This window comes from Kogia breviceps, chromosome 2 (genome assembly GCF_026419965.1).
Source record: "Kogia breviceps isolate mKogBre1 chromosome 2, mKogBre1 haplotype 1, whole genome shotgun sequence".
Lineage (NCBI taxonomy): Eukaryota > Metazoa > Chordata > Mammalia > Artiodactyla > Physeteridae > Kogia > Kogia breviceps.
Genome location: NC_081311.1, coordinates 182,923,936 through 182,948,087, shown reverse-complemented (window position 1 = coordinate 182,948,087; position 24,152 = coordinate 182,923,936). Strand labels below are relative to the sequence as shown.

At 47.2% G+C, this 24,152-nt stretch overlaps 1 protein-coding gene across 1 annotated transcript; it reads right to left on the bottom strand.

Moving 5' to 3' along the window:
- Nucleotides 1-338: 338 nt before the first annotated feature.
- Nucleotides 339-20,310, bottom strand: PLCD4 (phospholipase C delta 4). The gene is made up of 16 exons (XM_067026881.1): nt 20,221-20,310; nt 16,289-16,329; nt 15,993-16,151; nt 14,563-14,791; nt 13,312-13,447; nt 12,186-12,417; nt 8,540-8,741; nt 7,436-7,580; nt 6,651-6,803; nt 4,565-4,738; nt 3,158-3,314; nt 2,706-2,822; nt 2,299-2,471; nt 1,613-1,748; nt 1,123-1,272; nt 339-1,043 (listed from the first exon to the last, which is right to left on the bottom strand). The coding sequence occupies exons 2-16, from the start codon at nt 16,308-16,310 to the stop codon at nt 937-939; spliced, it is 2,292 nt and encodes a 763-aa protein (XP_066882982.1). The 5' UTR covers nt 16,311-16,329; nt 20,221-20,310; the 3' UTR covers nt 339-936.
- Nucleotides 20,311-24,152: the final 3,842 nt, after the last annotated feature.

Below are 24,152 nucleotides of genomic sequence, written 5' to 3'. Positions count from 1 at the left end.
AGTTTGTCAGTGCCTCACAGTGACTGTATAATTAATCGTCTCAACTGGGACACACTGGGAAAATTGAAGAGGGTACTATTAATTATTATGCTGAGACACCAGACATAAACCAGGACTATTCCAGGCAAACTCTTCAGGAGGGCTGGGATCACATAACTCTTTGTCTCCTCGTTTTGCCCTGTCCGTTAGAAGCCATACTTGTAGAAGTGCGGCGGGGGGTGGGGCTGGAAACCCTCTTTTTCCACCTTCTCCCTATCCCAGCTGTCTACCCAAATGTCCCCCAACCCTCATATCTGCCCTTCTTGCCCAACAATGAGAGACTGTACTCAAGCCAAATTGAGAGAGAAGCTCTATTTATACCGGAGGGGCTAGGGAGCAGCGGTCCAGTGGAGACTCTGAGGGCTGTGTAGTGTTCTCTTGAGAGTCGTAATACAGTCTTGGGGTCAGATCTCCTTCCCCAGCCTTTGCCTGGGGAGCCTCGGGGCTTGATTTGTCCTTCCCTTGGCTCTGGACTTTGAGGAAGTTAGAGGTGGAGGAGATAATGCCTCTTAGGGTTTGTCTGCCCCAAGCCCTTCTCTGGATTTCTAGTTGCAATCTGCCTTTGAGCCAGAGTTGGTGCAAAAGTGTAGTCCTAGATCTGGGTATGGTATTGAATCTATAGCAAGAGGAAGGAAGGAAGGAATTCCCGTGTAGAGTATGCAGAGGGTAAGGACAGGAATGATACCAAAGGCTGGTGAAAACGAAGAAAGGGAAAAGAAAGAAGGTAAAAATCAGGTCCTAGATTTGCTTGTCAGGAAAGATGAAGTAATTTTGTGCCTAGGAACGCACAGTCCAAAGCTTGGTTTTCACCACCTCTGTTTGCTTTCTGGAGCATACTTCCAGGCTTTTCTTACCATCTAAAGCCGATGCACCCACTCTTCCCGTGAAGTGCCCACCTTAAGATTCAAGCTCCTCTAGCTCTTCCTGGGTGCAGATGTGCACAAAGATGGAGGCTGGATGGAGGCTGATGCCATCCTTGGAGAGCAAGTGTATGTGGCGGTAACCTGGAAAGGGGGGCGGGGGACAGTATTAGGAAGGCAGCCAGAGCTGGGGTGCGGGTCAGGGGTGGGAGGACTGGCTCACCTTGTTGCATGCAGTTCCAAGGCAGGGTGTACTGACCAATGAAGTCGTTTCGGGATTTCCAGTCATAGTCTTTTACCACAAAACGCAGCAGGGCCAGTTCAGGTACCAGGACCCGGAAGCACAGTGTCTGCCCCCAGTATGGATTAAAACCTGAGCGGGGGAGGGTAAGTGAGGGAAGAAATGAAGAAACAGACGTTGTTGACCATGCTGGGTTGCTTTCCCCATGTTCTCTCGCTTAATTTTCATAGCAGCATTTTACAAGTGTGGAGATTGAGCGGGTAAGCAGTTTGCTTAGTCACTCACTTAGCTTGTAAGTGAGGGGCCTGGCTTCAGACCCAAAAATGTCCAAGTCCTTATTCTTTGTCCGGTTCCACACTGCCTCCCATGAAGGTGGCGGGAGGGGTGATGGACTGTGCTTAATGGAGGGCTGGATGGTAGGAAAACAACAGCCATGCTCCTCCCACTTTCCCCCAGCACTGCCCAGTCTCACCATTGTTCTCCACGTAGCTGGTCTCTTGCCGGGTTGTGTCTTGGCGGACGCCGAAGATCTCCACTCTTACCAGTGGATCCACAATGGACTGCTCTTTGGTCTTGTCCACTTTGGGGAGTTGCTGCCCACTGATTACCTGCAACCAGAGCTCTGGAACCTCACTAGTTCCTGCTCAGCCCAGCCCCCCTCCAGCTCTCACACCCTTGCGGGGAAGACACAGGACCTTGCAATATAGCTTTGGGTTTGCAAAGCTAATTCTCATGGGTAATACATTCTAGTACCTCACCTGCTATTTAAAATGTATCCAAGTAGAAATTTAGCAAGGTTTGAAAGTAGGTATTTTATGACAGCAATCCTTCTATGGCACTTACTATGCCCTAGGCACTGTTGTAAGCACTTCAAATTAACTAATCACAACAGCCCTGAGAGGTAGGCAGTATTGTTACCCCAATTTTGCCGGTGAGGAGACTAAGGTTAAGGAGTTTGCCTAACGTTACACAACTAGTAAATGGGTTTGAACCTAGGCAACTGGCTGCAAAGTCCATGCTGCCTCGTGAGGAACTTTTCCCCCATTACATTCCTGTCAGGCCTAGCCACCCACCCCTCACCCCTTCCACCCACCACCCTCCCTGGCTTCTATCCCAGTGATCCCAGTTTCTTCCCAATGGTTTCTCTTTCCATTATACCTGGATTAGGAGGGTCTGGGCTCTGAATGGACTGATGGGCCTCTCAGGGTGGAAGGAACTCTGGGCGTCACGCAGGAAGTCTGGCTTCAGCACGTAGCCGGAGCCAGCGTTCTGGCGGAAGAGCCCATCACACAGGTCCATCTCAAGCCCCGCAGTCTGCATATTCAGAGCCACTGAGGGCCCGGGGAGAAAAGGAAAGACTCACCGTGGGGGCCATCCAGCCCCTCTTTCATGGAGCTAGACAGACATTGGGTGTAAAAGGGCTGCAGGGAGCAAGCACCGTGGAGAGCATCTTTCTCAGCCTAGCCCTCCCCGCGGAGCACTCCCTGGCCCCACTGCCACCCAGGGACTTACTTCCCACCCGGAGCTCTTCCACTCGCTCTTCCCTGTCCCTACTGCCCCCTCACCCATCTGGCAGCCTGCATTCCAGAACTCCTGGGGGTTGTAGTTGGATGAATCTGTCCTCAGGCCACTGGGATATACACGGCTTAACTGCCAGGTATTGTGCAGGACAAACTCATTGCCTGTAAAGAGGGTGTGGGTTGGGAGATGGTAGTGGGTGGGGTGGGTCCTCCCACTTCCCTGATCTCAAGTACCCTGCCCACCCACTTCATTCTTCTCTGCAGCATCTCCTAAGGCTGTGCCTATCTCTCTTCCATGCAGACCATCTTCCACACCTGTCTTACCCCTAGAGCCTTGAGCCCACTGTTAATACTCCCATCCCCGTACCTGGTCTGAGGAGTTCCTTGGCTCCACCATCCCTCCTTCGCTCCCTCATCCTCTTGCTCGTCTGCCTGCCCATCAGACCTGACTCTAACCCATCCCAGTTCCTTCCCTGTCCCTCCCTTTTGGTCCTGACCAGCCTCCTTGATGAGGCTCTTGGCCTTGGCTTCAGAGAAAGATGACGTTTCATAGAAGCGGTAGTGCTCCCTCGAATGAGTGAAGCTGTAGAATGTGACAGCCTTCAAGTAGACAACCAGGGCAGAGAGGGATGGACATAAGATGGGCTTGGGTTTCTGGAAAAGGAGAAAGTAGAGAGGAAGATGGAATTGAACCATTAGCAATCTGAGAGGGAAGAAGCCAATGGCCAAGATCTGAACTTCTCCACCCAACCTAAGGCTCTGCCCACTGCCTCCCCATTGTATTCTCCCTCCTGCCTCACCTGCTTGGGAAGAAGGAGCCCAGGCTTGGAAATAGGAGCCTGGGACATAATCTGACAACACATAGGCAGACACAACAGTGGGCACATCACAACCTGAGGATGGGAATGGCAATAAAGGCAGTCTATGTATGCTGATGGGGTCCGTTTCAGCCTCTGGGCTTGAAGGATTACTTTGTAGGTTACTTTGTAAGTAACAGGTTTTTAACTTATTAAACAGATGTCATACTCCCTGCCTCTCATCTTTTAAAACAAATAATATTTTATCAAAATGCACACGAGCCCAGACAGATAACGTCATGGTATGCAAATGGTCATGGAAATCACACCTGGAAGGATGTGAGAGTCCCAGAGTAATACCTATAGATTTTTCTCCTGAATTCCCATTTCCATCCCTGAGCATGGCAGCAGGTTAGACAGCACAGCTCCAGAGAGAACAGGATAAGCTAGAAGTCAGCTGAGCCAAGCAAATGCACAAAAGAGAGAAATGTGGACTTCGGAGCAGGATCTTGGAGGTCCCACCAGTGGTTCCCCTTCCCCACCTCTTCCTGCTCCTCCTCTTTGGCTATTTCTGATCCCTCTTCAGACTCACCTTTTCCAAGAAGCTCTCTCTAACTAAGCCCACTTTAGTTGAGGTCACAGCAGTCACTCTAGTAAGCCCTACCTACCCGATATAATACGCACACGCATGCATGCACGCACGTACCCATCAGTGGTGTTCAAACTAGCCTTCAGGGAGACTGGGAAGTAGTACAAAGATGTCTCAGAAGTCACCTGGGAGACCCAGGAGAGAGCCAAAGGGGTGCTTCAACCAGGAGGGCTCTACATTTATTTATTTTGTATACGGAGCTTCCATATAAGATTTCATTAAAAAAAAAAAGATTTCACAGCCCAAAGAAGTTGGAAAGCCACTGCAATGTATCTATATATGGCAATCTATATAGTGACGCTATGTACGCACTCTTACGTCTTTTTCATTGGAGGCAAGGAGCATTTTGCTTCTTGGCCCTCCACCCTGCCTGGCTCTAGTCTCTTCACATGTGGGCTCTCAGCTAGTGGTACCACCTGATCAAATGCCAGAGCAGAAAGACCACTCTCCTGGCCTACCTTCTTTTTGTCCTTACTGCGAGGGCTCAGCTCCTGGGGCTCAGACTCCATCTGGGCCTCCAGCTGCAGCTCAGCCTCCTCCAGTTCAGACTCTGGCTCCTCCTCCTCTTCCTCAAGATCCTCCTCAAGCGTTTTTAACTTCTTTCCCTTCACAAGGATCTTCCTCCGAAGCTCCTAGGGGACAAAAATGAGGGGGCCTGTCCACCCATCTCGTCTGGAACCCTCCTGGGGATCATGCAGGTCCCACTGCTCTCAAAGGCACAGGAAGTGAGTGAGTGGTCAGAAGTTCCCACAGGAAGGCTGCTTGATACATCCAACAGGGACTTCCTATTTAGCGAACCTCTAACATCTCTATCCATGAGGAAAGAAATACATGCAGACCCCTACCTCACATTTGACACATGAAGATTCCTCACAGATTAAAGATTTACATGTAAATATAAAGAACATAAGAATATTAGAAGAAAATACAGAATCTTTCTGAATAAGCTTAAGGTGGGAAAGCCTTTAAAAATATGAGGTGAAAACTCACAAGACACAAAAATAATTGGCAGATTTGAATACATCAAGCTTAAAAATCTCTGAAAATGTTATAATGACAAAAAGAAAAAGTAGACTGCAAGGGCAGTTCCCTGGCGGTCCAGTGGTTAGGACTCCGCACTTTCACTGCCGTGGCCCAGGTTCATCCCCTGGTCTGGGAGCTAAGATCCTGCAAGCCGTGCGGCATGGCCAAAAAAAAGGAAAAATAGACTGCAAAAGAATATTTTCCAAAACATTATCTTCAACATTTAAAAATTTGTTATATGTCAATCAAAATTATAAACCCTATATATTTACCCTATAAAAGGGGGTAAATAAAATTATCAATTAATTCAAAAGAAGAAAACAGACCTTCCTTCTTTAAAAAGTTGACTTTTTTTGTTGTTCATGTTTGCCATTAGGAATTATCTCACTACTGGAGTTGTCTGTAGTCACTGCCTTATACTGTTGGTTGGAGTGCAATTTGGTTTTTTTTTTTCCAGAGGGCAACTTGACAATAATCAAAAATGTCAACATGCAAACTTTTCAACACAGCAGTTTTGCTTCTAGGAATCCAACTCCAAAATATCCAAAATAAACGGGCAGAGCTCTACGTACAAGTGAAAAATTATAAACCACCTAAATGTTTACCATTTACTGGTTATGTTTACCACCTACTGGTTGAATAAATTATGGTCAATAACATAAGATACAATACTATAGGGCTGTTAAAAATAAAATACATATATATGAAAAGACATTCATGATATATATTGATATATGTGAGATATAAAAGGGGTAGAGGGCTTCCCTGGTGGCGCAGTGGTTGAGAGTCCGCCTGCCGATGCAGGGGACACGGGTTCGTGCCCCGGTCCGGGAAGATCCCACGTGCCGCGGAGCGGCTGGGCCCGTGAGCCGTGGCCGCTGGGCCTGCGCGTCCGGAGCCTGCTACGCGGCGGGAGAGGCCACAACAGTGAGAGGCCGGCATACCGCAAAAAAAAAAAGGGGGGGGGGTAGAAGGGATGATCCCATTCATGTTTTTTAAAATGTGACCATATATACACATATATGTCTATATAAGCATTTAGAAAATCTTTTGGCAGCTGATATGGGAGAGGCTGAGATTATGGTGGGGGGCTTTCCCTTTCTCTATATTTGTATAGGCTATAATTATGAACGATCAAGAAGAAAAGATTTTCCATTAAAAAATATAAAGTAAATAAATGATTTTAAATTTAGAGAACTTTACCTAGAATTCTATGTTAAATTAGTTTTTTTTTTTTTTTTTTTTTTTGGCTGCACCACGTGGCTTGCAGGATCTCAGTTCCCCATGCAGGGACTGAACCCGGGCCATGGCAGTGAAAGCCCGGAATCCTAACCACTTGGCCACCAGGGAACTCCCTGAATCAGATTTTTTAAAAATTGAAGTTGTCTCCAAGGATATTAAAGAGTAAGATGGTCCATCTGAGGGTGAGAAGAAGGGAACAAGATGGGTGTGGAAGAAGGAGCCAAGGTGGGGCAGTAGGGAAGCCATGGCAGAGCCTGGGCCAGGGGAGCATGGTCCTACCTCAGGGGAGGGCAGCTGAGTGGGAAGCTGCCCATCCAAGGTGGTGCTCAGTAACTGATTCCCCAGGATCTCTGTCAGATGGTGTGCTATGATCTCCTGCTGTTCCCAGCTGCAGTGGTTCTCCAGGGACAAGATGACTGGATAGTCTGATGTCTGATGGGGAGGGGAGGGCACACTGGAGCCAGAGTTCTGAGGCCTATAACCTCCTTGCTTCTCCAGGCCCCCCTAATTACTAACTCAACTGATTAGTCTGATTGCCAAGGTCCTCCGACCCCATGCCAGGCCTCAAGGAGATCTTCCTGGGTCTGGGCACCCCACACCTAAAAGTCACTCTTGGGACCCCAAATCTCAGATCTGTGCCAGGTCTGACCCAGGTCCCTCTGAGACCTTTGCGTTTTCAGGCTCAGAGTGGGAAAGCCAGGCCATTCCCCCAGTTATGTGTTCATGTTACACTCTCAGGCTTTCATCTCCAGATTGCTATTGTCTCCCAGCTCTACCCACCACTTTCTCTGTTTCCTCATCCACCCTCTCCCAGATGGGTGACAGAAGTTGTTAGAGGTAATAATTACTAACCTCTAGCAATTAGCTCTGTGACTACTAGTAACACATCTAACACTTATTCATAACGATCCCTTAATATTTGCCTGATGCTCTACAGTTAAAATCTCTTTTACACATATGCCATTTGACGTAACCTCCCCTGCATCCCTCCACCCTCCCCAGACCCAGAGCCTCTTCCTTCAGATCCTCTTGCCTCATCAGTATTTCCATCCTGAGGCTCCTACCTGGAAGGCATACTGTCCAATGGCAGCCACAACGTCTTTGAACGGGATGCGAGAGGTCAGTGTGTGTCCGTGGTAAACAATAGGTTCCCCGCTAGGTCCATCCCATATATCCACCTCCACGCAGCGGCATCCCCGCTTCAGGGCCCTGCAAGAACCCCTCCCCCCAGGGACAGGAGGGGTCAAGGTCTGATCTTCCACCTAGGGACCCTCGCTCCCCACCCTGGAGAGAACACTGCTTACCGGCACTTAGCCATCAAGACTCCACCAAGCTACATCTCCACAGACCCTTCCCTGTCTACTGGGACGGGGCTGCAGCTCACACTGATCTCCACCCACCCCCACCCCGCCCAACTCACAATCCTCCCTTAGCGAGCCATCACATCCTGCCTTGTGGTGTTCTGCTTGTAAATGGTTATACAACACCCGAGTTGTTCAAACTCTCAGTGAATTTACAGTTATTTTCTCTACTAGACTTCCTGGGGAAGTTCCACTCATCATGTATCCCCTTGAAGCTACTAGTTCAGTTGCTGGCACTACAAGGCTATCTTGACTATTTGCTCTAATACACGATTAACTGCAATAAAAGCAGATACCATTTATTAGCTATTGACACATGGATGACCTCACTTCATCCTCAAAACAACCCAGACAGAATAGGCATTGTTATCCTCTGTTTCTCAGATAGGGAAACTGAGGCATAGAGAGGTTAAATATCTAGCCCCATAGTCCCAAGTGAGGGAGTTAGTATTTGATCTCAAATCATCTGACTCCAGAACCTATGTTTTTAACTCCTCTACCGCCTCCCATTTAACATTTAGTTTATTTATTTGTTCACAATAAATCTGTCAGGACCTCTGAGTTCCAAGAGAGTTTCATAGCCTATGAGAGAGAGAGAAGCTCCATTGACCCACAGGGCTTCCATACCACTCTCCCGCCAGTCTTCAGTTAGCTCCTCCACATCTCTCAGGTATCCAGGGATCCTCAGCCCCAAAGCCCCCCACAACAACTTTTCAATCCCTGTTATCCCCTGACAGCACCCCCCAACTTCCCACAGATGTTCCCTTCTCATGAGCTGGACCCTTTCACCCCTCGGCCCCACTGCACCGTATGTATCCCTCCACGCTGCTGTGGCCACAAAGCTGGTCTCCCACTAGGTAGGTGTTGTGGGAGCTGCTGATGTAGTACTGGTTCAGGGGCTGAGTCATATCCTGGTAGATGGGAAGGCAGGTCGGATTGAAGATGTCTCCGTCCTTCGAGTAGAGGTAGCTCAGGAAGCCATCCATGCTCAGCACATGCCGCAGTTTGCCTAGGGTGTGGAGTAGCTAGAATGAGAAGTTCTGGTGACAGCACCCAGCACATCTACTGGCGGTTCTCCACTCCAGCCCTCTCCAGGGCCTGGTCTTTCCAATGGTGTCCACTCCCAGCCTCCAGATCCCAAACTTGCCCCGTCCAGTGTCTGTCATTTCAATCATCCCCACCCTCAGAGAACATTAAATCTACAAGGGGAATCGTTCAGATCATTCTAGTCCAGTGCCGTCCAATAGAACTTTCTACGATGATGGAAATGTTCTATTCTGCACGGCCCGATAGGATAGCCTCTAAATACATAAAGCTACTGAGCATTTGAAATGTAGCTATGCGACTGAGGAACTGAGTTAAAATTTTGATTTTAATTACAGTCATCCCTCAGTATTCACAGGGGATTGGCTTCAAGACCTCCCCCTTCCCCACAGCAGATACCAAAGTCTGTGGATGCTCAAGTGCCTTACATAAAATGGCATGGTACAGTTGACCCTCCCCTCCGTATCCACGAATGTGGAATCGGTGGATACAGAGGGCCAACTGTAAATTAAATAATCACATGGAGCTCATGATTACCATAATGGACAGCACAGTATTCAGTCCAAAGGGCTAATTTCATAGATGGGGAAACTGAGGCTCAGAGAGGATCAAAGTCAAAGACTTGTTAGTGACAAGACCAAGGTACCTGTGTTTTATTCCCTGGGCTGTGTAGCTGCTGCCAACTATGGCCTGAGGGTTTCTTCCTATCGTCAGTTCCCATATGGTGCTTTGAGGAGTGTTTGTCCAATATCCCCTTGGACTACACTCTGCTGCTCCTTCCAGAGCCCTCACCCCCTCAGCACGGGCTTCATATAACAACAACGATGGCTAACAGTTTTTTGTTTGTTTGTTTGTTTTCGGTACGTGGGCCTCTCACCGCCGTGGCCTCTCCCATTGCGGAGCACAGGCTCCAGACGCGCAGGCTCAGCGGCCATGGCTCACGGGCCCAGCCGCTCCGCGGCATGTGGGATCCTCCCGGACCGGGGCACGAACCCGCGTCCCCTGCATCGGCAGGCGGACTCTCAACCACTGTGCCACCAGGGAAGCCCCTGCTAACAGTTCTTGAGCACTTGCCCTGTGCCAAGGACGTTACATGCAGCGTCTCTCTTAATGCTCTCACCAACACAATCAGGTGGATGTAACATGATCTGCCCTGAGAGGTCAGGTAACTTATCCCAGGGTCACGTAACTAATAACTAATAAGTGAAGGAGCTGGGATTTGAACCCAGGCAGCCAGATGTCAGAGCCACGCTCTACACCACTGGATTGTACAGTCTCACTGAGGGTAACATTGTTGCAGGGGAGACAGAACAGCTTGAGTCTCATGCCTAGCTTCCTCACTCCAGGTTTGACAAGGCCCAAGGATGGTGGAAAACGGCAAGAAGTTGGGCACAAAGTTTCACTGGGCACAAAGTTTCACTCTTGACTGTAATAACTCAAATCGCTAGGGTAAGTCCTTAGTTACTAGGTAGTTTTCATGTACATTATTTCATTTGATCACCAATTATTTTACAAATGAGAAAACTGAAAGCGACCCTGGCCCAGGGTTACTCAGTTACTAAGAAGCAGAGTGGGGACTTGAGCCCCCGTCTCCTGACTGATACCACACTCTGCAGCCAGGGTGTAGTATCCGATAGTCAAGTGCAAGGGGAAGGAACACCAAAAGCGGTGGGAGGTAGAATAGACGTAATGATGTATACCTGATCCCGAACCGGAAATAGAGGATCCTATTTCTTAACCCACCAACTTCCTCTTCTATTTAGTTTCCTGAAATGATTGCTTTACAGCCCCTTCCTTCTCTGAGCACCCACATGAATCTGGAATCAGCAATTCCAACACTTTCTGTTTGACTCTGCATTCCATGAGGGCACTGTCCTTGTCTGACCTACTACTGTATATCTGGTGCCTACCATAGGTCCTGGCACATTACAGGTACTCAGTGAGCATTTGCTGAAGTAGTGAGTGAATGAATGAATGAAAGGGAGTGGGAGTTGAGACCTAGGAAACCTGGGTCACCTGTCCAGCTCACATTCCTCTCATCTCTAATCCTCGTTCTCAAGAGAGGCACCAGGTAAGAGTCTGATGACCTGGGTTTGAATCCCAGTTCCTCCTTTCATTAGCTGTTGACTCTGAGCAAGTCATTTAATTTTTCTTAACCTCAGTTTTCCTCTTTTGTACAACTGACAATAATAGATCCCCCCTCCTCAGGGTGTTGGAAGGATTTGAATAGCAAAACATGTAAAGATATTAGCACATTATGGGATAGTTAGCAAAGGCCCAATAAAGATTATTGGTTTTGATTTACAAGGATAAAGTGAGGACTAAAAGAAGTAAGAGATGTAAAATGCCTTGTAAGTCACTTAATATTAGTAATGTAAATTCTTCACTTTCTGCAGGGAATGGAGGGCAGGAAGGTGTCTAGTAAAGGGGCAAAGAGAAAGGTTTGAGGGCAGACAGGGCATATTTTAGCTGTGCTTGTAAAGAGCTAAATGATTGGCCACCTCATCATCCCCCTCAGCCAGGAACTGACTAGTTTCCCTGCTCAGAGGCTTAGGACTCAAGAACCACTTGGAGAATTTGGAGAAAGCCCAGGAAAGGATAGAGAGCCAGCATTTAAAGAGACAGCCAACAGGAACCATGAAGGGAGCTAGAGGAACACATGCACTAGAGAAGAGGCCCAAAGCAAGAAGGCTGGGCTACCCTGATGGTGCAGTGCTTAAGAATCCGCCTGCCAATGCAGGGGACATGGGTTCGAGCCCTGGTCCGGGAAGATCCCACATGCCGAGGAGCAACTAAGCCCGTGCACCACAACTACTGAGCCTGCACTCTATAGCCGATGAGCCACAACTACTGAGCCCACGTGCTACAACTACTGAAGCCTGTGTGCCTGGAGCCTGTGCTCCACAGCAAGAGAAGCCACCGCAATGAGAAGCCTGCACTCCACAACGAAGAGTAGCCCCTACTCGCCACAACTAGAGAAAGCCCGTGCACAGCAATGAAGACCCAACGCAGCCAATAAATAAATTAATTAATTTTTTTTTTTTTTTAAAGCAAGAGGACCAAGGATTTTCCATTTCCACTGAGGACAAATGTTGATATCAGGAAGAACTTCCTGAAAGTGAAGGATGAGAAACATGAGCATGGTGGAGGAAAGGGGACTTATGGAATGTTCTTCCTCCTCAGAAATCCAGCACTACAGAGGAGACTCCTATCTTATGTGGGCAGAAAATGGCTCTCTCCTTCTTAAAGAGTGATTGAATGAGATGAAGCTGATTGGGCAGGGCGCCTGGCTAGGGGTGGACTCAGCCTTCCCTTAGTTAAGCAGAAGGCTGCTTGTCTCTGCACCTTTCTAATCACAGTCCCCCATCCGGCCCCCACGTCTGGTGCCTCTCCACCCTTGTCCTCTTACCGCTATCTGAAGGCTCGTAGCAGTCGATGAGTTCTAGAGCAAGGTCAGAAGCCCGTTCTCCTTCTTTCTGCTCCTCTTGGAGAAAATCCACAAATTCCAGCAGGGTCAGCTTCTGCCCATCAGATGAAAACTTTTCAAACAGTTCCTGCACCTCAGGACGCTGAGTCAATGACTTATAAAACTCTACAAATTCTTCTCCCTCCAGAGTCCCAGACTGGGATGCATCTGCTCTCTGCAAAAGAGGGTTTAGAGGAGAGTGCACAAACATTATTAACAGCAGATTTTTTGGCTTTGACTTGCCCTGTAAGGGCAATATTACTGGTGGAGCCAAACATGCTTCCACAGAATTCCTGACATTCAGTGTTCATAGAATAAGCCACTTCAGTAAGTAAAAAGCAAAATTTCAGCCATACCATTTGCTACTGGAGATGATTTTCAACTAGAAAGAGTTAAATACCCCAGCATGTCCCTAAAAGATCAGAAGATCCCTCCTCCTATTTACTCACATATCAGTTGGAGTTTTCCACTCTACTAGGCACTTGTGAAATTCTGGCCAACGGCAGAGAGGCCCCTGAGGTCTGATGTAATAACATGTTGTTATTTACCTTTCATAAGTTTATGAGTCATCTTTCTAACAAGACTGAAGGTTAAGAACCATGTCCTGGGCTTCCCTGGTGGCACAGTGGTTGAGAATCTGCCTGCCAGTGCAGGGGACACAGGTTCGTGCCCTGGTCTGGGAAGATCCCACATGCTGCGGAGCAACTAGGCCCATGTGCCCCAACCACTGAGCCTGCGCGTCTGGAGCCTGTGCTCCGCAACAAGAGAGGCCACGACAGTGAGAGGCCCGCGTACCGCGATGAAGAGTGGCCCCCGCTCGCCACAACTAGAGAAAGCCCACACACAGAAACGATGACCCAACACAGGCAAAAATAAAAATAAATAAATAATTTTTTAAAAAAGAAAATGAACCATGTCCTGCCCACACGTCCCATTGAGTCTGGCATAGTGCTAGGGTGCATAGGAGAGATTCAACAGATGAGTGTTCCTGGAGAGGGTCAGAGGACTTCCAGCCAAGTGAGAATGTGGCCTTGGCTGGCTTCTGCTATTCCTTCCCCAGAAGACTCACCTGGAAAAGCTGGAAGGCATGCTCTTGGTCCATTTCCACATTCATCAGGTGCAGTAACCGCTGGACTTCTCCGAAACTCATCCGACCATCCTGGTTTTTGTCTCCGTGCTGGAACCAATCACTCAGCCATCCAGGTCTGAGTCAAGGCAAAAGCACTGAGTGTGTGTTTGTGTGTGCACGTTCATCCATTGACATCTGCACCCCTGTCTTTGTCGCCTGTCTCTCCCCAATGCCAATTCATTTTCCACATTAGTTTCTGGAATAATCTCCCCAGAGCACCGATCTACCTTGTCCCTGCATGGCTCAGGTGCCTGCGGGGACCTCCCTGTTGCCTGCAGAAAGAAGCCCAAATTCCTTAACATAGAAGTTAAGATCTCCTTCGCCCCCATGATCTGGCCCCAACCTCGTCTTCTCAACACATCACTGACCTCCCCGTACCTCAGCCAGACTCAGCAACTCCCCTGCTCGCTGATGTCCCACTCTCTCTCCTGCTCTTCAGTTTCCCACCTCTGGACCTTTACTCATGCTGTTCCCTCAGGCAGGAGTACGTTTCCCTCCTCCTCTCTTCATGTTCAAATTCTACTCATTTTCAAGGCTCAGCTCAAATGCTACTTCCTCCCTGAAGCTTTCTCAGAACCATCTCAGCTAGAAATAAATATTTCTCCTTCCTTTGGACACCCACATATCATCTAGAGTACCATAACACTGCTAAGGTACTTAAATTATTTACACAATTATATTTTCTCTACTGACTAAAACAGTATCTGAGTCTCATTAATCTTTGTATTCCTAAAGCCTGGCATAGTGCCTCATACATTCTGCTTAATAGATGGTGAATGAATGAATGAACTGGCATAGAAGGTGAACACAATCTAGGAAACTTGAAGTGAGCTGACCCCACTAAGCCCTCTAAGGAGTTGCTTCCCATCCCTATGGTAGTTAATGTCACTGGGATCTTCTGTTCAGCTCTCAGGATCAGCACCTAGTTTGGTCCTTTGCCTCTCACTGTCCTTTCCCTCAATCCTGGGGGCCCTGATTTCTGCCCAAACTGCCTGGCTATGCCTGTGCCATCGCAAGCCTCCATTCCTCCCTCAGTATCTCAGCCTCACTTCGGCTGAGCTGTCCCTGCCCAGCCCGTCTGGACTCTCAGGCTTCCCTAGCCCTGTGGCCCCTCCCACTTGTCCCTAGCCCTGCAGCATCGGGCTCCTTCAGTGACCCGTGGAGCCCACTCTGACTCCATCCTGCTGATACTGGTCCAGCCGCTCCTGTTGGTCCATGCTGGTGACAAAGTCCACCAACAGCTGGAGCCCCTGCATCCAGATCTGGGCCTCCTCGACACTGTTGGCCACCAGGTCCAAGTTGGAGCGGCGGCCATGGAAGACGATGGTGAAGCCCTGCTCCAGGGGGAACTCCTCTGCCAGGTTTCGCAGCAACTCAGACTCGTGGCCCTCACGCACTGTGTCCACGTCGGATATCGAGACTGCCAGAGAAGAGGCAAGTGCGGGCACTGAGGAAGAAGATCTGCCAAATTGCAGCAACTGAGGGTCAAGGACCAGTACTCCCTTCTTTTCTCTGAAGCCACAGGAGGAGGCACCCCAGCCTCCACAGGCTGGAACCCCCAAAGACTTAGTACAGGGGGATGCAGACCCTTGGAATTCAGGATGCCATGAGTCATTGCTGTTTTCATAGGCAGCATGGCAAGGGGCCTGTTCTGGGAGTGGCAGGACCTGGCTTCCAGCCACCAGCTGGCAGCGTGACATGGGCCAAAATGACATAACCCCTCAGTGCCCTCATCTTAAATAAGGGATGGTCCCCTCCATAGCCAGTTTACATGGTGATCACAGGAGGACTGGCGGGGCTGACAAGTGGAAACACACTTGCAGGGTAGAAGCAGCTACACCAAAGCATGATGTGCCCAGATTCAATTCTCCCATTCCAGGTTTGAGGGCTTCCTCTTTCCAGATGTCTGGGAGGGAGCCAGAAAAATCCTTCCCCCCACTTCTTCAGCTGGAGCTGGTGTGGATCGTGAGCTTTGGTTATGTCTCTAAAGTAGATTCTCTTAGATGTGTCCTGTGATCAAATTTTTAGAGGGATCATAAAGTGTTTGGCCAATAGGATGCACATTATTATGACACATTTATGATACTTGGAAGTATTCATTATAATGACTAACATTTATTAAATGCATCCTGCTTTCAGACCTCATGCTAGGTGATTTATACATTAACTTCTTAAGCCTCTGTAACATACTGGACAGGTACTGTTTCATCCCCATTTTATAGATGAGGAAACTGATATTAGTTTAAGTTAAGTAACTTGTCCAAAGCCAGTCAGCTAGAAATTGGGAGAGCCAGAGCTTTAATCCAAACATTCTGATGCCTGAGATCAAGCTCGAATAATAATAATAATAGTATACTACTATATAATTTATGATTTACTGAGCTTTATTATGTGTCAGGACTCTTCGAAGGTCTTTGCATGCAATAACCAATCTGATCCTCATAACACACTTAAGAGGCAAGTACTGTTATAATCTCCATTTCACAGGCTCAGACACAGACACAAAAGGGACAGCACAAAGCACGTCCCAGGACACTGGGCCCTCCCCTTGCTCTCAGGCTGCTGGGTCCTCAGGGTTCTATCCACCCATATGCCCGCCCCTAGCCATCCACGTCACTCACAGCTGGGCTTGGCCCTGCCTCCGGCCTGCCGGGCATGCCAGACTGTCATGCCATCGTCCTGAAGTCTGAAGTATCTTAGCTTCTTCCAGCTTTTGGACCTCACCTTGCGCATCAGCATGCCTTTCTGCATCAGCAGCAGGTCTTGATTAACAGGCAGCCCTGAGCCAGGAGAAGCAGGGACTGGGTAGCCGGTGGGGAGGGTGGAGGGCCCAGGAGGAGCTCTTGAACAGGGGTCCAGCCTCCTCCCTGTCCCTGGGCTGTCTCCCCAAGCCCTCTTCTCCTGCAGGGGTACTCACGGCCTTGCAGCAGGGACGCCATCAGCTGATGCCAGAGTCACCTAAAGGAGCAAGGAGCAGCAAGAGGCTTTAGGTTAATCTCGGGGTCTTAGAATAAGAGATCAGTGGAGGAAGAGAAGGAGGCTAGTGTTTCTTCATTGCACACTTATGTCAGCTACTTCATCTACAGTTTGGAGCTCTTTTGACTTCTGATTTGAGTTTGGTGATTCTGAGGCTTAGAGAGGCTAAGAAACTTGCCTCGCTCATATAGGGACTCGGAATTTAAACCCGAATATATCTGATTCCAGAGCCTATGCTGTTTCCCACAGCCATCTCCGACAGGGCCACACCAGGGCTTTCTGCCAAATACCCCTTCCTTCCCAATATCCTGCTATCCACGAGTTAACGCTCACCACACGTCTCAGTTCCCCATTGTTAGGAATCACCAACTTGCTGGCTGTCCCCTTTCAGAAACTAGACTCTCTCTGCATCCTAGCCTTCCCTTCTCCAAGTGGAATCATCCCAGCTCCCTCCTCCGGGAGCCCTCTGCATGCTCCCAAGTAGGTCATCCAGCTCCAGAAGGGCTAAACCAGAGTATTTCTTTTGTATCTTCTACAACGCTTGGTGCTGTACCTACTTAAATAAGCCACTTCTACCTTCACATGATAAAGTATATTTTATACTCCGTTTCATAACAGTAATTCTCACAGTTTTAATGGACCAGATAAGTTACATAGTCTCAGAACTGCATTTTCAAGTTTTCTCTACCTACTAAAAAAGAGTTCCTACCTTTAAATATGTGCTGTCTAATTTAGGACTGGTTAAGTTGTCCTAAGAGCTAACAACAAACTTGCCTTGAAAAGAACTAGAAGATTTGATCTGTGGCCACTTTGATTCTAGCTCTGCCTCGAGAAGAAATATACTCAACTCTTAACCAAATCATGCTGAAACTGGCCAAGCCCATGAAACATAAAGCTCTATGCTCTTGTATAAGCAAAGGATCTACACTTGAATAAAAATGTTGTGGTTTTTAATTAATAAGTTTAACATTTTGACAGTGGTGAACATCTAAAAAACTGAAAGAATCCTTAAACCAATCATTCAGTTAGTACTCCATTAAAACTTCATGCAGTTCAACTCCCTACGTTTTCCAAATGAAAAAGCAGAAGTCCAGAAACATGATGTGATTTGTCTGAGGTCACAGAGCATGTTAGTGCCCTCTCTCCCTTAAGTAGGAAGAGACTATAAAGTCACCCAGGGTGACTAAGTCTTCAGGAATAATGTGGAGGTCACCGAGAATACAGCTTTCCTGGCTGCAGGACCTAGAGAAGGCTTTCCAAAGGAGTAGAAATGTGCAGAGAATCAGTTTGAGCCTAAGCAGAAGAAATATCTCAAGGCAGCAGGAGAGCAAGAACCCTGAGACAGTTCCAACAGGGAAAGGTTTTGCTGGCTGAGGCCGAATGTGTAAGCCTGGGTGAGACCAGAAGACACCTCTGATTGAAGAAGGAAGAAAAGAAGACAGCAAAGCATCTCTGCTTTGCTGGATGGGGATGCACAGTTTGGAATCTGAGGTTTACAAAAGCTGTACGAAGACTGAGAAGTAACGGGTCTCTCTTAAATGTCTTAGGTCCTCAGACTCTAAGGGAGGTTGAGGTAAGCCGGGCTGAAGCCTAATCCCCGTTGCCAACATCCTGCCTCATCTCTCCTCTGAACTTCTGGGGTGGGTGGGCCTTGGCCCTGGAAGAAGACAGAATTACCTTCCCTTATGCCTGTGTCTGGGAGCCTCACCATGATGTCCTGAAACATGGGAAGCCTGAGAACAGAGCCCAAGTGCTGGGACACCCCTATTTTGCTGGGACATCCCTATCTCCTCTCAAACCAGCCTTAGAAAATTATTTTAACCTCTCTTGTCAAACTCTTCCAATCGCAGAGCTCGACATGCTCTTCCAATCCTGCTCCCATTCCTGAATCACTATTTTAAACCTGTATCTAGGTGACATGTGGCCATTAGAGGGCCAGTTTCAACTCAGGGAGCCACAGAATGTCAGAGCTGGACTGCATTTTATAGAGAAGGGGACGGAGGACTAGCCGAACTGCCAGTCGCCTAATGAATTAAGTGGCAGAGCTGGGACTAGAACTGAGGTCTCTAGCTGACCACCTCAGAGGTCTCACTGAGACTCTGCCCTTAGAAAGGGCTCTCTCTAAGAAGCAGATTAAAGCGGAGATAAGACTGGGTGAGGGACATCAGTGTTTCGTCTCTCCTCCCCCTAATTTTCTGTTCCCACCGTAATCCCACTTAATAGCCCTTCTTTTCTTTCTTTCCTTTCCCCATTCTCTGCTTGACCCCTTCCTTTTCCTTTCTCTCCAGCTCATCCTCTCTCTGCCTCCCTGTTTGCTCACTTAAGTCAGCCTCTCTTTGCTCTCCTCTTCTCATCCTTCTCCTTATACCTTCTCTTCATTACTCCTTCCTCTTTTGTTTCTCTTCTAATTCTCAATAGCTCTGGTTCTCTTCCGCTGTGAGGAGTTTGAGACCCTGGAAGGCGGACACTTGGGTTCAGATACTGAGTAGCATATCCCTCTTCTGGGCCTCATTTTCCCCTGTATCCTAGGAGATTGACTAAACAAACTGCCCAGAGAATGAGACTTAGAACCCAGGTGTTCTAGGTCTTGGTGTTTCCTCTGGTGCCTGAAGGTAGGATGGGAAGGATGGTCACAACTGATGCAGGTGCAGTTAGGAGAGGAGGGAAAAAGGATTTGGAAGTGGGAGCAAGAGCAAAAGGCAAGGAGCAGAGGATAATGACTGAGAGTAAGAGAGATTGGGTCTTAACTGTTTACTCCTAGGCACATATGTGGAGATCCTCGAGGATATGGATAATTACCTCGATAACACAGATGAGGAAATAGAGACACAAAATAAGGTGGGAAGTGGCCAAGGGCTGCCGAGCAAGATTTGGTCCTCAACTGCCAGGTGGCTTCATGTCACCTAGAGATGGACTTTGGCAGAGTTGCCAACGGCGCCAATGGCTAATAGTGGAATTCAAGGTGTCTATGGTCTCTCTGAGGGTAGGAAGGAAGAGAATCATTCTGTCTACTCTCTTGGTTTGGAGCAGGATTATGACAGACCTGGTTCATACAAAGAGGACAGAATGGGTCATAGCCCTCAGAATGTTAGAGCTTGAAGACTCCTCTTTTATAACACATCAATCCAGCAGTTCCTGGCTATATCAATATCTCCTGGAAAGTGTCTTAAAATAGAGATTCCTTAGCTCCACCTCAAATCTACCAGATCCAAATTTCCAAGGATGGGGTTCAGGAATATTTATCTTTAATAAGCACTCCTGATACACAAGCAAATCTGGAGAAGCCTCCACTCCCTCTGATCATAGATCAGGAAGTTGTGGTGCAAAGTCACAGAGCTAGTTAACGTCAGAGTCAAGACTAGAAGCAAGTGCTCTTCCCAGCACAGCACTCTGGCACACCAACAAAGTGCCCTGGGTCATTGAGCAGGCTAAGAACCAGGCATAGAACTCAAACCCTGGCTCTTTCCAAGGAAGTCTCACAACTCTCCCTATTACCAGGGGTTTCTGTACTCCCCATGGGTCTTGGCCAGCCCTCATTTGGTAATCCTCAACAATCTGTAACTGAATTTGTGCTAAAGCATGGCTGCTCCAATTCTCTCTCTTCCCTTACTAGAGTGGGGCTCACCTCTGAGTGGCAGCCTGGGTAGCTAAGAGGTCCTCATATAAAGAGGTGACTGATACAACCAGCAGGAAAACTAAGTCAAAGAGGTTAAGCTAGAGAAAACCAGGAGGTCAGGGCCCTGTAGGCCTGTTCAGGCAAAAGAGTCCAGGGTATGATTTAGTCAGGGTGGGTAAGCATGTGGAGGGTAGAGTTAGGGACTCAGACAGGCCAGAGCTTGGAGCAGAGGCTGGTCTGAGCCTCCAGGCCCTTACCGTGGGCAGGAGAGAAGTCCTATGTCTGAGATCTGCGACGCTCTCTGCTGTTGGCCGAGGAAACCCAGGGGGGGCTCCTTTTCTCCTTTGCTTCTCTTGCACTTACTGGCTTCCTCCCCTCTTCTGCTGCAGTTTGCTGCTGTCACTGGCAGACTTACAGCCAGATAGAAAGAGTAGGGTGGGGAGAGGTGTGAGCTCTCTCCTAAGTCCAGCCCATCCAACTCTTAAAGGCCCAGGACACTGGTCAGTGTGAGGGAGTAGTGGGGGTGGGGTGCGCAGAAGAGGATTAGGGGAGGGATTGACGGGCATCACATCTCCAGGGAGGAGGAGCCTGTCTGTCCTTCATCTTGATGCCAGCCCTCACCGACCTCAGTCCTGCAGTAGCTCTCAGAGTGAAACCCAAGGAGTATCTGAGCTGCAGTGCTCCATGAATCACTGCTTTTCATTCTGGTTGGTTTCCCTCTGCGTGTTGTACAGCTGTCTTTGCCCTAATTTCACCTGGCTCCTTTCCATGGTGTCTGTTTCCACTGGCAGAAGTGTCTCCGCATCCTGCCTCGCAGGGCACTCAGTCTAACTCTATGGCTCAGAGAAAGGGAAAAAGATAGAATGGGAAAGGGGGAAGATGAGAAAAGGAGGAGAGGAAGGATTTGTGTAGTGGGATAGGCTGATATCTACGTATATGTTAGGTACTTGCTAAATATTGAAGGAGTGCCTATGTGAATGTAGGAAACAATTTGTTTCATGTATTCATTCATTCTACAACCATTTGTTCAGCACCTCTAATATGCAAGGACGTATATGTGTTTTTATAATGGTACATGTAGAAATGAAGCAGAACCATGGTGTCTGAGGATCAAGGGCAAAAAGAGGAGCACAAGGCTGGAAAGACACCCAACTGGGAAAGGAAGGTAATGAGCTTCTTACAGCGTGTATAAATAGGCAGAGGAAACAGAAACCAAGATTGAGGAAAGGGGACCAAGTTAGGTGAGGAAAGGGGACCAAGTTAGGTGAGGAATAGGCAATTGTAAAGGGCTTTATCATGGCCCCATACTTCACAGTGAGACACTAAGGCCCAGGGAAGTTTAGGCAATGTCCTAGACTCACATGTCGGCAGCAGAGACCGCCAGTCCCTTACACTCGCTCAAGTACTGTGATCTGGGACCTACTTTTGCTCTGCCTTGGGAAGACTGTGGAGTATGGTCCTTTCTGGATCAGTGGATGACAGTATGGAGCTGAGGGCAAAGGGCACAGCACTGTACTTGGACTTCTGTGGGATCGTCTTCCAGTGAGGTGTGTCTTAATCATAGGCACAGAGGGAACTAACTGTACGAAGTGGTGTGATTTTTGAGTGTGCTGAGATCCAGCTGCCTCTTGCGGCTCCTCCAAACATCCCTCAACTGCCTAATAGTCTACCATTAGTGATTATTTATAGCTAAATCGTTAGTCCCATTAAAATAAAATCCTCCTGAGTGATTACCATAAATGTCAGGATAGTGGTTACTTTGGGGAGGAGGGAGGAGTCGTGATGGGATGGGGCCCATAGCTGGCCCCATCTGAAACAGCTGACCAAGCTCTATTTCTGGTTCTGGGTGCTAATAAGGGTTTTCACTTCATAATAACTTATTAAGCTATACATTTTCTTTATGTAGTTTTATATATTTGTGTTATACTTGACAATAAAATGTTTTCACATTTTATTAACTGGTAATTTCAGAAGCCTTATGGGTCTTTCATAATTTATACCTAAGTTGAGCTTACTGTGCTAAGAGCAGGTTTTGGTAAAGGAAAAGGAGTATGCAGGGAGTGGATGCAGGAGAGGGAAGGCCGTTCGTGGAGAACAGGAAGATTAGGAGGCATCAAGATTTAAACTGTGCTGATTTCATATTTTACTTAATAGTGGTCCCGTCTCACATGCTCATCTTACTCTCCCATTTCCACTTCTCCAACATCATCATGTCCTTATTTTTCCATACTTCCCCTTCACCTTCCCCACTCCCCTTCTGCATTCCAGGATTACATACAGTTTGCCTCTCTGAGTCACTATTTGCCTCACCTAATTGCGGCCCAACCTCCTTCCCTTCTGGGTTTTCTGTGAGGGGTATTATCACCCCCCACCCCAGGGTTTTCTGGTAGAGTTCGAATCTCAAACATTCTGTTTCAGTGTTCTCATCAGCACCCCAGATCATGCGTTCTGATTTTGGGGAAAGGCACTTGGAGACCTTCACAAGGTTAACGTGGCTCCAAAGAATGGCTTAGAAGACATGTCCACTGCAGAATGGTCCTCAGACACAGGACGGGAGCAGACAGACAGGGCCCCGTGCATAGGAACTGTCCATCTGGTTTAGTTGCTCCTATTTCCATAATGATCCTGGCCCTTCCCCCACTGTTGTCTATGATTAACAGATCCAGAAACCTGATCAGGGTAGCAGCAGCAGAGGGACTTTCTGGGAACCATGCCCAGGAAAGGCCTAGAAGCCCTAAATTGAAATGAAGGGGCAGCTGGCAAAGAGGGAGACCTAAACAGTATACTCTCCTACTGCTACGCAGGCAAGCCTAAACTTTCCTCCTGACACCCAGGGGAGATGCCCTAAACTTCTCTGCTTCTCAGGAGTCAGCTTGGGGTTTCAGAGACCTCTTTCCCAGACCATCCAACCAAACTACTCAAACTTCTGAAATAAAGCCCCCTTCTTGTTGGTCAAAAAGGCAACTCAAAATATTAAATTCCATCTAAAAAATCATCAATATGAGACCACCTGTTGAATTAAAAGCCAAGATAGCCACTCTTCCATTCCAGCAAAAAAAAAAAAAAAAAAAAAAAAACCCCCAAACAAAAACAAAAAAACACCAAAACCACCAAGGGGAGTAGGAACAAGGAGATATAAAATAAACCAGAGAACAAGATGATAGAAGTTAGAATTAAAATGCAAAGGGTGCAAGAGGTAAAACTTTGAGAAAATTCACAAGATATAGTATGCTATTTGTAACCCATATCTCAAAAAGGTGGTACTAAAATGTTGAAAGTTAAAGGAGGATATCTGGGTGTGGAAGACTCCAATTTCATTTTTATTCAAGATTGCCTTGGCTGTTTTGGCACTTTGCATTTCCATGCAAATTTTAGAATCATCTTGACAATTTTCACAAAAATAAACCTGTTGGGATTTTACTTAGAATTGAGTTTCACCAGCAGATCAATTTGAGAGAACTGTCATCCTTACAATTTTATTTTCCAATCCAGGGAGTCGATATATGTCTTCATCTTTGTCAGTCTTTTTTTTTTTTTTTTTTTACATTTAAGGCATTTCAATTTATTTTCAAAATGTATTCATTTTGAAATGTTATTGTCAGATCATAAAGTCATCCCTGAAATTTCATCAGGGTTAAAAATGCTTCTTAAATCTAATGTTATCTTATATACAATTAAAGAAATAAAACTAAGTTATTGTGAAACTTTCACAGTGAGATTTCCAAATAGCTGAGAACATAGGCAAGTTTCCCCTTTGCTTCCAACAGACAGAAGCTAACCTATAACAAGGAAGAAAAATATGTGGTGAATTGACTATACATGATTTGACCACACACGTCAGTCTTTCTTTAAGAATGTTTCATTGTTTTCAATGTAAAGATTCTGCGTATCTTTTGACATATCTATCGATATTTTGAGCTATTTGTTATCCTATTATAAACAATATATTTTTGAAATTTAATTTTCTATTTATTGTATCTAGAAACACATAATTCATTTTGGGGAGGCGGTATATTGACTTTGTATTCTGTGACCTTGCTAAATTCACTTAATCCTAAGAGTCTGCAGATTCTTTTGGATTATTTACATACACAATTATGTTGTCAGCACTTTTTTTGTTCCTTTATAATCTTTTTTTAAAAAAATCTTTTATTAATTAAAAATTTTTTTTAATTAAAAAAATATATAT

Bases quoted from the DNA above. Each gene is read 5' to 3' on its own strand.
- PLCD4 (XM_067026881.1), bottom strand. From the start codon at position 16,310: ATGGCGTCCCTGCTGCAAGGCC. The intron at 2,823-3,157 runs GTCAGGACCAAA...CCCTCTTTACAG, and splicing joins GAGCCTCATCAAGGAGGCTG to GCAATGAGTTTGTCCTGCAC. The intron at 1,044-1,122 runs GTGAGCCAGTCC...CCCCCTTTCCAG, and splicing joins TTGGAACTGCATGCAACAAG to GTTACCGCCACATACACTTG.